General features: G+C 42.8%; 1 protein-coding gene across 5 annotated transcripts in view; it reads right to left on the minus strand.

Moving 5' to 3' along the window:
• LOC105200918 (zinc finger protein chinmo) overlaps window positions 1-12588 on the minus strand; it is a 65389-nt gene that overhangs the window by 38847 nt on the left and 13954 nt on the right. For 3 of the 5 annotated variants that reach the window (XM_026130061.2, XM_026130060.2, XM_039446005.1), the window contains exon 2: window positions 8147-8371. In XM_026130061.2, coding sequence (XP_025985846.1) covers window positions 8147-8267 — 121 coding nt within the window. In that variant the 5' untranslated portion in view covers window positions 8268-8371. Of the gene's footprint in view, window positions 1-5476; window positions 5583-8146; window positions 8372-8871; window positions 9597-12588 lie in introns of those variants that run through there. The other 2 variants (XM_039446006.1, XM_039446007.1) reach the window with 2 other exon arrangements.

The following is a 12588-nucleotide window of genomic DNA, read 5'->3' on the forward strand; positions in this document are numbered from 1 at the left end:
TGAAATCTCTAGTTGCGAGATTAATAACTCATTAAACAATTTACAGATTAATTTACAAAGTTATGCGGATTTAAATGGGGATGCGTCAAATCTCAAACTTTTTTACAAACTTTGCAAAGCTCCACGACGTGAAATAAAAATTGCACACAAATGCGGTTTACAGCATTCGAAAGCGTGAATTTTTAAAATGGTCTTTAAAAATGGCTTTTGGCCTTTTTTGCTTCAATGTTGAATAATTCAGTGAATAAAAATCATACAATGCTCAACAAGTACGCAAACTAAAGGTGCTTTTTTGAACATTTTTTTACGATTATTTTTAACAAAGTTACACTCTCTTGAATTTTGCCTATTTCTGGAAGTCAGAATAGGTGATCGTTTAATTTTGGTGTCAAGCGTATATTCTCTTTCGCTCTATTTAAATACATATATCGCCGTGTAACGTGTGATTTTGCTTTTAACATTTATTACGAGCTTTGAAGCCAAACCGATGAAATCGGGATCTTTTCGGTAGGCATATCCGTCGCGTGACCGCAAACAGTATCCGCCACGGGCGGATGCATTATTAAGTATCTGCGCGATATCGCGCCGGATGCATGGCTTGTATGAATGTAAGTCAGGCCCCCGCCACGGCCACCCGACTATGATCGATTCACGAAATGCTTAATCGTATGCATAATGCACGCAGGTGCGTAACGGAATACTGGACACGCATCACTTCACGCGGCTCCGGTTCGGGTTGCAACACTCGACCGTGCCGTGAAGCGCAAGTATGGCCTAATTCCCCTGACTTATTTGGCTCGCTCAGATAACGTGCTGCTCGAAAGAAAAAAAAATGAGAGCACTACTTTATCGCGCTGCACTAGGTCTACTGACCCAGAAAATAGCACGTATTTACAACACGAATGGATATTTAAACGGATATCCGAAACGATTAAAATTTCCGCATCTCACATCTTATTTACAATTTTAAGCCGGTCAAGAAACACGAGTACACAAGTTTTCTAAATTTGTTTTATTAAAAAAATTTAAATAAAATTTTAGGAAATTTTATAGAATCATAAATAATGTAAATTTTTTAATTTTAACATGATCTGATTATATTAATAAAACTTGTATGATTGAGTGTTTCTGGTGAAACCAAGTAGAATTTCTACTTATGATAACAAGATTCTGGCTATTATAATCAGAATATTTGATAGGTTTTACTATAATTTGGTAATTCCTACAAGATTTCTGATTTGTTCGTTTTTAAACAGACGTATTAGGTGAACCTAGCAGATTTCTAAATGATGTAACAAGACTTTTTTTCAGTGAATTTATAATATTTATAAGTCTATAAAATTTATAGGTCTATAAATTTTTTTTTAATTTGTGCAATCATATTTTCAATCCCGAGAGTCTTGAAATTCTGAATAAAATGTGAGATTCAGAACTTTCTATTAAATATTAAACTTTCATTCAACACTGAGTTATTTGTATAAGTAATAATTTTACGTAATTAAAAAAGTAACCATTTATTACTGCAGCGCGATAAATTGTGACAAGTCATAACACGGCGATTTTCAGGGGAACTCTCGAGATCTTGCGGAAACTTTCTGCTTCGTATTGTTAGATATTGCTAAGCAACGCTAGATAAGCGTTAATATTTAAGATAACCGTGACACGTGCGGATCTCGTAATATTTCACGGCGGAGCGACATAACTTCTCGCGCCTATAGGACGGTAATACAAAGGGCAGCCGCGTTCAAATATGACCGAGGGCAAACGGTACGTGTGTGTGCCTTTTCTAACGCTCCACGTGTCACCTTGCAACACGCCGCGGATATACCGTATAACGGCGAGCGCGCGATGTGCGGCACGCATTAGCCGCGAACGCAGCGCTTGTGCGTGAGTTATGCGCCAGAATTCTAATTCGAAACCGACGACAAATCTCTCCGCCGTTTGCATATGTACGCGATCGCTCGTACGTCGCACGATCTTCCCGGCAGGGATTCCAAACGGTTAAGCTACTTGCGAAATAGCACGCACGTCTTTGTCTAACGTCACCATGCGCATACACACACATACACGCACGCATGTGAGTATACGCGCGTTCCAGCGCGTTTGATGTGTGGAACAGATACATGGCTCCCTGGCCCTAAATTCAACGCGATGCTTGTAAAGTTTGTTAGATATCGTCATGGACATCCGCGCGCGAGCGAGTGAGCGAGCGAGCGAGCAAGCACGCACGCACGCACGCACGCACGCACGCACGCACGCACGCATACGTAACGTGTCGATCGGCGCGATTGAAATAGTGCCCGATACTGCCCCGGGGCCGATTGGCGCCTATCGACGTCTCGATCAATATCCCACGTTTGGGGGAAATGAACGCGGTTACCTTGGAGTAGCTTTCCTGATGCCACGGTAATAACCATTTCGGATCAATAGAATGTGGATATACAATCGTTTGATGACGTCAATTTATGAGAGATTGACGCTAATGAGCGTGTATAGGCGATTGCCCTCCTCTTTTCTGATACGCCGGTGTACTACTTCCCACTTTTGCGCTTCCTCTTAGCGCTAATTTGAGGTGTCGTGTGCTAATACCTCGGCAAACAGTTCGCGCGCGGCGCACTCGACCGCGAATGTTTTGACTTTGACGAAACTGTCGTTCGACGTGATGCTATCGCACGAGAGCGCTCGCGCTAATACAATTTAATGTTTTATCGCGCCCTAATTTCTTCTACATCACTACACACGGTCCTTCTTCATTTGATCAAACTTGAGATTAATAGTTTCTTAATTACTCGTGTTTTTCAATCGCACTGCTAAGTCGTAGAATAAAGGTAGAACTGTATGCGTACGTATAAAAGCATTTATCTATTTATATAAGATTATTTTTGATAAAGACATATCGCAGAAGTGTTAGTTGCAAATCGATATCACAAAACAATTTAACGCATCGTCGGAAAAGAGATCCAACCGATCGATGTATCGTTCGCGCAGATTACACCTTCTATCTCACGTCGAGATATCGCTTCTTTCGTGAATTCCAAGCGTACGCGCGATGTCGCGATCGCGATCGGTGGAGCCCGGGGTTCCCAAGGAGAAACGGTCGGTCTAGGCCACTCTACATTTCTATTGGTGCGTTTACGGTGCGTGTCGCCTGGCACTGTCTTGCGTGCATAAAAAAAAAAAAGAAAAAAAAGAAAAAAAAACGAGCACAAAGAGAGGACGGTTAGATCTAACTGTAACCAAGACCTACTTTTCGGGCTTCCTACATACACGCACTTGCGGATGCACACACTAGCTCGCGCGCGCGTGCGCGCCTACAAAGCTCTCGGCGCGTTGCCCAACGCGCTTCTTCGTAACGCCACGATTTGACGCTCCTTTCTCCAGCTCCGACTGACTCTCGTCCTTGAACCCTTCCCACTCGTCGAGCTTCTTTTTAAATTTCCACCCTTTGGCCTTTCGAAAAAGAAACTTACGATTTCGTATCTTATACGATTGACTACAGAGGCCAATTGTCGATCTTTTCGTCGCGTATGAGAAACGTCTTTTATTACCTTTTACCTCGATTTATACTACAATGAAGGTGCTTGAAGGTTGAAGGAAACTCGTTAAATATAAATTTTCTCCAAACGCATAGTCGCGGTTTTCGTAAATCAGAACTCGCAAACGCGGACTCGCAAAGTGAAAGCGTTAGACGAGGATTGGATAACGGGTCGTCTCCGGGCGACGCGGCGACAGCATGTCGCTTGCACACGCGATGGAATTAATATCGACGTCGAAACGCGTGAGAAGAGTCTCGGAAGTGCGATCCCGAAAGCAGAGGGCGGCCATCGAGGGTTATCACGAATCGATTTCATGAACTTTAACTTTATTCGATTTCATCAGACCTCGATCGCTCGTTCACCCATCTGCTAAAAAATAATAATAATAATAATAATAATAATCCAGAGGGAGTAAGAAAGAGAGAGGGAAAAGAGCGGCAGGGTGATGCGAATATTTCAAAAATTCACATAGCAAGAATAGATCAAGCGTATCTGACGTCAAGTGATGATGTTCAGATAGAAAACAAAACAAGAATAGGTCACGTATTTCTTTCCCTCTCTTCTTCTCTTCACGCAATTGTTTCTTCTTTCTGTTATTCTGAATTGTGTCTTCATATCTTTCTGTAAATGATCTTCACTATCTTCACTGTCCTTCGCGCTTTACGCTCGGTCCGTTTTCTCTATATCTATGGAAAAATAACCGCAATTTATTCTGATAATCAGAATTCAGACACTCGCTTTGTAATACAATACGAATTGTAACAACGAAAGACAATAGAAAAACTGCAAAGATAACTCACTACTCGATTAGCTTCGCTATAAGTTCGTACGTTTACGGCCTAAGTGCAAGAGATAACACTATCGCCTTTATGCGGTATACTTATCCGCTTTGTATGTCGGATAGATATCGGACTAAGTACGTGATAAATTAGTGTTTACTCGATATAGTGTTTAGCCCGTCCGATGTTTTGCCGATTATTTGCTGCACGTGCTCCATTAAGACCGTTTATCTTTGTCAATTAAGATGAATGAACGATGGCATGTAAATAAGTGATAACATTATTATAAAAATAATAAGCCGACAAATTTTTATTAATAAAAATCTCGTTGACCTACTGTGTCAAGTTCAGAAAATGATAATAACGATAATAAGGGACGGCGACGTGTCCATAAGAAACACTTTTGTCTCTGATGGATGATACTACTTACATTTCAACGTAATTAAATCTCCTGAAATCCTAACGGTCATCGCGACTGCATCTGGAAGTTCGATGGTAACCGAAATATCGAGAGGCTGACGATGTTGCTTCGTCACTAAATAACTACGAAGACCGCGACGAACGAAAAAGACCCGCGCGACACAAGTGATGGGCCAACCAGTCAATTAATTTGACCAATTCTGTGGTCCTCGAACGTGATGAAGATTAGTCGATCGATCGAAACGTTCTAGACTTGACGCGCTCCGCTCTTAGAGAAGGAATCTTTAAACATACACACACGCGTTATCGCGCTCGCGCATGTGTATACGTCTTGCATTAGTCAAAACGACTACATCAAAAGGCTGGGCGTAAGAACGTATTGTCGAAAGTTGCACATTCTTGTTTATTTCAACGTGAACGATAAAGAAGCGAATATCTAGTTTCGCATACTAGCGCCGTTATCGCGCACTTCCACTGATAAATCCTTCCGAATTTTTATTCGGAACGTCGCGTAACTTTAATTCGCCCGTAAACGCGTATTTGTATTGCGCGTGCACGCTTATTGTACATACGTAAATTGCAGTAACGCGTGCTTATGTCACTTCGAGCTGGCGGAAAAGTTTCTCGACATCAATCGAGCGCGATTTCTGCGATCTGTTTACATTCTTAAAAGTATCAATTACGCATTTCGTTTATCACACTCCGACGTGATATCTCGTACCCCGTGAAAGATTTCCATACCAATTGTTTCTTGAGATTGAATCGCCTGCATCGTGCACGGCGAACCCGTGCAAGCACGCGAACGCGCCTCGAACGAGCGCGTTGCATCGCTGCTACGTGCGAACTGCGGTTTCGCGCACGACGGGCCGCAAGAGTGCCCGCTGCATTCGCTACGCCGGTGGGGAAATTCGCGTGTGCATGTGCATGTGTACACGCTGCACTCGAACGGAACGACGATGCAACACAGCTGAAGCTCGCGCGTGCACGCCAACTGACTCTGCGCGCTGCCGATTGGGTTGTCCTCGAGGGTAGGGGGCCGACCCAATCGTTTACCCCCTGCACTTCCTATGCAATCGCGAACTCGTACCACTTGCCGGCGAAGTGGTGGCGTGCGAATGCAACGCGCCGTCAGCCGGCCCTTTCGCGCAAGGAGTCGCGGCTTGCGTTTAGTCGGACGCGATTTATAAAGCGCAAAACTCCGGCGGAACAAAAGTCCTAATCGATTGTCTGTTACATTGTTTTAATTCCTGAAATGGTTATCCTATTATTACGGCAATCAAATAATATTTGTACACTGAGGAAAATTTTTTCTTAATTTTAGTAAATCTATTTACTAAATCGAAATTTACCGAATTTAAGAAAATAATGTTTAAATTATAAAACTTTTTCTTAATGATATAAACCGTTTCATTGAAAATAAAAAATGATTTCTTGTTGAAAAATTTATGAAATTTTAAATTAGATTTACTATAAGTAAATAAATCTTTAAAATATTAAATTTGGATATTTTTATTTTGAAAATAGAAATTTATTAAATATTTGTTTTCATTTAATTTTTCAAAGTTATAAATTTAATAAATAGTTAACTTAAAAAAAATAAATATTTTTAAAAACAATTTATTACATTTGAGAGAACGTAAACTTTAATAAAGATAATAAATCCGACAAAAAACAAAACAATTTTTCATTTGTAGGAAATACATTGTTTTACTTTAAAAATACATTTTTAAATCTACAAGTTCTTTTTTCTTCTATTTACGCAAATGTATACTTTACAAATTATGAATGATTTACTTAATGGAAAAATTATTTTTTTTAAATTAAATAAATATTAACAAAAAATCGCTAAATTATAAAAAATAAAATTTATATTTTAATCAATATTGACTGTATTAAACAACCTACTTCTTACAATTAATGAATAACATATTTAATAGAAAAATTATTTTCTTAAATTAAACGGAAAAATACTAATTTATAAAAAAATAAAATTTATATGTTAATAAACGTTGACTATATTAGAAAAAATATATTTGATAATTAGTAAATAATTTACTAAAAAGGAGAATTATGTTCTTTACTTTGGTAAATACAATTACTTATTTGTGTTCATAGTACTGTACAAACACAGTACACATATAGTTTACTAAAATTAAAGACCTTTTTTAGTAAATTGTTTTCTTAGTGTACTGGTTTCTTCTTTCGTCAATATATTTTTTAGCAGATTCTCACATAAATCACAAAAAAATTCATATCTGTCTTGTTATTTTATTTCTAGTGATAGACGTCAATTTCTATGTTTATCATTCTATATATTTATGTAGTTGACTTAAATACATAAAATACTTGAACTTGAGTTTAAGCAATTATATATTTAATTATAATATATATTTAACTTAAATATATAAATATTTAAACTAAAGAAATTTAATCAAGTTGAAAAATTTAGTCAAATAAACAACTTTCTTTTCTCAACGTATCGATCATCTTTTATATTATGCTGATTCTTATATAAAATGTTCTGTGAATTTCTACATAATTTATATATTAATTAAAATTCCGCTAACCGAAAGAGACACAAGGAGAATTCATTCAGTAAATAATCGTTAGCACTCCGTTAGAAAACGAGTTGAGAATGGACTTGGCCTGTCTCTTCTGACTTGGACATACGAGAGAAGTCAATTTGCAATAATGTAGCATATAACAGCTCGCCGCCGCGTTTGATCGCCGTTTGTGTAACGCATAGCATTTACATTGGGAAATAATTAAATATATTAATTTGCATCACCGCGTTAAACTGATGACTAACGATTACGCGCCCGGTGCTACATTAATTATAACGCGCGTGGACACGCGCGTTTACGATCACACGAGAGTGGCGAATTATATCGAGCCAATAGCGATGGAGCCTTCAGACGCTGCCCGGGCATTTGAGAGTGATGTCGAAAAAGTGAAAGCCCAAAAAATTGTTCTATCATTCGCATAAGGAAACACGAAACTTTCTCGTCGCTTAGATCCGACTCAGCGATGAATGCAGCGCGCCTGACGCCAGAAATATTACAAAGTGAATGCAATCTGACCAAGTCGCGCTTCTTTATACGCGTTACTAAGCGTCGACCTTCTGCTTGCATAAGTGAGACCAAGAAGTCAAGGTCTCGCTAGTCGTCCGAATTCTTTAATTTAACTGTTGCTCCGTTACGTATTTGCCACATTATGTTTACTAATAACTCTTTGGAATATTCTGCGATTGCTCCACGTTTGATAACTTCTCGAAATAATTAATAAGTCGACCCGTAGAAAGTCTTCCGAGTCGCATTAAACAATTATTTCAAGGGATAAATTTATTTATCGTGTTTACGTCAAGAAAAAGAATGCACGTAGATCGTAAGAAGAAAGAATGAGGAAACTTACCCTCGCAGAATAGGATGACATCGGTGAGAGTGTCGCTTTTGAATAGATTCGAGAACGTCGTTGCTAGATTGCTGCCGAAGCTGTTCCACTTGAGGCAGAATTGCTGCTGATGAGAGTCCATGATGCCCTTAGACTCAACTCCGTGACCTTCACCGCCCCTTTCGCAGCCACCTTCCGATAAGTATTTACCTTTTTGATCGCGCTCGTGCCCAATTGCTCGTCCAGCTACGCAAAAGCAATCTTGATTATCGACTGATTTCTTTCTCTCTCTCTCTCTCTCTCTCTCTCTCTCTCTCTCTCTAGCCGAAATGCGGAAACTGCTCCGCAGATGTTAAAACGCAAGTAAACTATAAATTTCGGAAAAAAAATATAATTCTAGATACAGTAGTTAAAAGAAATTGTCAACAATCCTTACAGTACGGAATAGCAGAAACATTTTGCAATATTTTGCAATGCTTTTTCTATATTGTGTTGCATGGGAAGTTTCAAAAATCGACAAACATATGAAGGAAACGTTTCGTATCATCGTCGAAATTCGTGTTTCCCCGATAATTTATCTGTCACTGTGTGCACTGTCAAATTAGCGTACGCTGTGTAGAAATCTCGGTCCGTGAATAAGCGCGCGAAAGAATATAACAGTTCGCACGATGGCCAGTGTCACTAGCTTGGAACGCTTCGGATGTTGGCGACATCGAGATATGAGATATCTCATAAACGCGACGTACCTCTTACGATCCACTGGCTCCGAACGTAATGTGTTTATCGTGAACACAGAGAAATTTGATGTGCGGGGTCCAGCAGCTGGATGTTTTCGCGCGCGCGTGTTTCGCTGTCGCGATGAATGGCCGAACACGTATGTACAAGTTCTCCAGTTCTCCGCGGTCGCACGCGGAGTGTGCCTTGCCTGTTTCGGGAGTCACGAACCGCGATCGCACGATGCCGGTCGCGCCATGTCAAAATTCCACCGCATTTCCGCGACGCCAGCGATAAAACGCCGAGCGAGAAGAGGAGACCTTACCGATGGCAGGGGCGTGTCAACGAGTACGAGCGGAACTTCATTCGAGCGGACTCTCGACGATGTAACGCCAATGACAACCGGCGACGCTACTCCAAAATGCACTTTAGTCTCTCTGTTTCGCGTTCCGGACGGATGCGCCGCCACTACTGGTGAAGAAGAAAAAAAAAGAGGAAAGTTACAGAATTGTGAGCAGCGCAAGCGGTACGCGTCCTTTATGCTGCGCACGATCCGCGCGTGCATCCACTGTTCATCGTAACCATCGACCTTGGTAATATCACCAAAGGTGCGTAAACGCGCGGGAATGTACGAGTTTCTCGAGTATCCCCGCCGGATTGTGTCCGGGACCAACGACGCACCGATTGCGCGAGCACTGAATAGACGACTGACTATACGCACTCGCCGGCCGAAATCGAGTCACCGGCTTGCATCGCGCATCGGCACATGAACGAATCGCGCGTGACTGTCGTCGTTCGCGGTGCGACCGGACCCGGGTACGCGCGGTCGCCGTGCGGGAGGGTCCACCGCCGCGCGGGAGCCGAAAAATCGCGGGTGCGAGCGAGAGGGAACGAGAGAAGGCGGCAGCAGCGTGGTACCGACGCGAGACGACGGGGGACGGGAACGGACCGTTCGAGAGGGAGCCCAGGAAGACAGAGAGAGAGAGAGAGAGGGACAAGGGAGGACGTAACACTGAGGGACCGCCGCTGCCACCGTATGCTAGTGTATCGCCGAGAAGAGTGTGAATATGGGTCATCGGTAGCGATGCAAATGCGGTTACACGGAACAAGGCGTGTGGGGATTTTCGATTCTCTCTTCGGCCACCCGGCAAAACACACGGAACTACCAGGGGGGCGAAGGGCACGCCGGGTGGGTGGCCAGAAGCGGGGGATTGACGATTTGACGGCTTCTTCGGAGGGGTAGGGATCGCTGGAACGGCGAAGCGATTGCTTAAGGCTAGAAGTTTCGACTCTCCGCGGTTCTCCGTAACGTTCCCCTCCTATATATATATATATATATATATATACTTCTCTCTCTCTCTCTCTCTCTCTGTGCACTGAAAAACTTTTTCACTCTCTCGCTCTAGCGCGCGTCCGCTGCGACGTTCTATCTTGTTCCGTCTCATTTTCGACATTATCCTCTCCCTCCCTGGCCCCTAACGCTTCTAAGGTATCACTCGTCCCCACTGTGTTCTCATCCAACGTATACCAGGGCCGCATAGCGGGAGTAAAACGTCATACGCGAGAATCGTGCAATAGAAAAAGAAAAAAAAATCTCTGGGCGTGCAGCGACAACCTTGACAAGCGCAATAGCGCATATGCGTGCGGATCTACTCGAGAGGCAATTTACATGTTCCAAGTGTAACACGAGCATCTCCATCTCGAGATCGTACGCGCTTATCTACGCAGGCGAAAACACAATGCTCGGTACAATCATACAGCCTGGCTGAATTCGAATAAAAAAATCGGCGGAGTAGCGCGATCGATGCCCATCGCTAGGAACCACCAGCGGCACAAAAAGAGAAGGCAGAGGGGAAATTTAGGCGTTGGAGGCGCCTCGAGAGTTGCGTGGCTCCGGAACCGCGCGAAAGGAGGAGCGTGGAGAGTACCGCGGAGGAGGAGGAGGAGGAGGAGGAAGAGGTGGTGGAGGAGGAGGAGGCCGAAAAAAAGGGGAGGGAGATATACGCATCGCGGTGGAGTAGGTGGGGATCGTGGCATCGCGTGGTGGCAAAACGCACGCTGGCCGAGAGGGAGGCTCAAGGTCGCCACGGGGCCGCACGCGCGCTTCAAGCACGCACACACGCACGCATATTCCCGCATTGCGCACGCACGACGGTATACATACGTCGTTGCAACACGGGCGTGTGCACGGATGCGCACCCGCGCGCTGCAGCGTAGGTCGCGGCGCGTGTGCGTGCGTATGCGTGTGGGCGATGCGCGCGAGCGTGTCCACCAGCGTCGTAATTCGGGGCTCTTATGGCGACGGTATTATGTCATCGCGTACGCGCGTCGGAAAAACAGAGCTCTGGTCCTTTCGATCGGGCTCTCGAAAATATACACACGAAAGGGGGATATACACATCGGCAATTCTGCTTTGACTTCGTCCCAAGAAAGATAATGAGTGGGCACCTATCACCCGCGCTCTTTTCTTTTTTTTTCTTTTCTTTACTCGCTCGCGCTGCCATGTCGTCTTCGCGTCGAAATTTCGCAGAAGCCAAGAAAAATCGACGAAGCGGGCAGAACGGATAAAAATAGATGCGGTTCCGATCCTGCATTCGCGTAATACGCGTAAGCTTCCGTAATCACGCGATACCGTAACTCGATATACGACCGTGGCGGCCGACTTGCGTGGTTCGAGCAATACGAGGCGATCTAGCTTCCGCGAGGAAGGAAGAATTGGGCAACTCGGCGAAATGAAAAAAAAAGGGGAAAAAAAGAGAGCGACGTGATCTGAAAAGCGACGTTTTTCTTCGCCACGGGGATGGTCGAGTACGACGAGGCTAATGACGGTTATTGCCTGGCAAGTATATGGAAAAGGATGGTCGTCGTAGTACGTCGAGTTAACGCAAACGAGGGAGCGGGGGGAAGTCTCTTATATGAAAAGCGTGTATTATGGCTCGACAAGAGAAACACGAACGGCGAATGTTATTTTTTTTGGGGCGTCTCAGAGCAATAGGCGATTACCGTTATGCGCTGTGTATAGTTAATAGGAGAAAGTCGACATAGGTTTCTTCTCTTTTTTTTTTTTTTTTTTCATCCAGGAAGGAAACCGTATTAATGCGTTACAACGAATACAAGCCCCAATTCGATTCGACTAATTGTAAGCAGCGCCGCGTGCTTGATGTGCTCAATGCTTTGAGAACGCACTAGCGCTTTCATAGGAAGTGCCGCCGTTATTACGGGCAAATTGAAGTCGCGTATAGGGGATATCAGCGACAATTTAATCGTAAAGATAGACGGGAGTTTCTAGTCTTAATTCCTACAATACATAGCTGCGCTTGCGGCACCGAATGCAGCGACGCTGCTACATCATTGAGAAAAACGTGCATTTTCATTAGACTCGTCAATCTACCTACTTAACGAAAATTCATGGCTCGCGTACTGGAAAACATAAATAAGAAGAAAGTATTGCTGTACACTTAAAACAAATGGTCTTGCAAGTACAGTCACGATTTTTTTGGCTGCAAAAAATCAACTAAGGTAGATAAATGATTATCAAATGTCGTGAGACCACTTGTGTTTGCTACTTAATTAATCTAAATAACAGAGACGGAATTTATATCTAAACTATGAAATTTAGAAAGAAAATTTGTCTGTAATGCAAATTCATGTTAAGGCTAATCATACTTATTATAAAATTTGGCTATAAAATTGGCAATGAGACTTAAATTTTCTAGAAGACATTGTTAAATGTTACTGCTATAAATTTT

Source organism: Solenopsis invicta, chromosome 2, assembly GCF_016802725.1.
Source record: "Solenopsis invicta isolate M01_SB chromosome 2, UNIL_Sinv_3.0, whole genome shotgun sequence".
Lineage (NCBI taxonomy): Eukaryota > Metazoa > Arthropoda > Insecta > Hymenoptera > Formicidae > Solenopsis > Solenopsis invicta.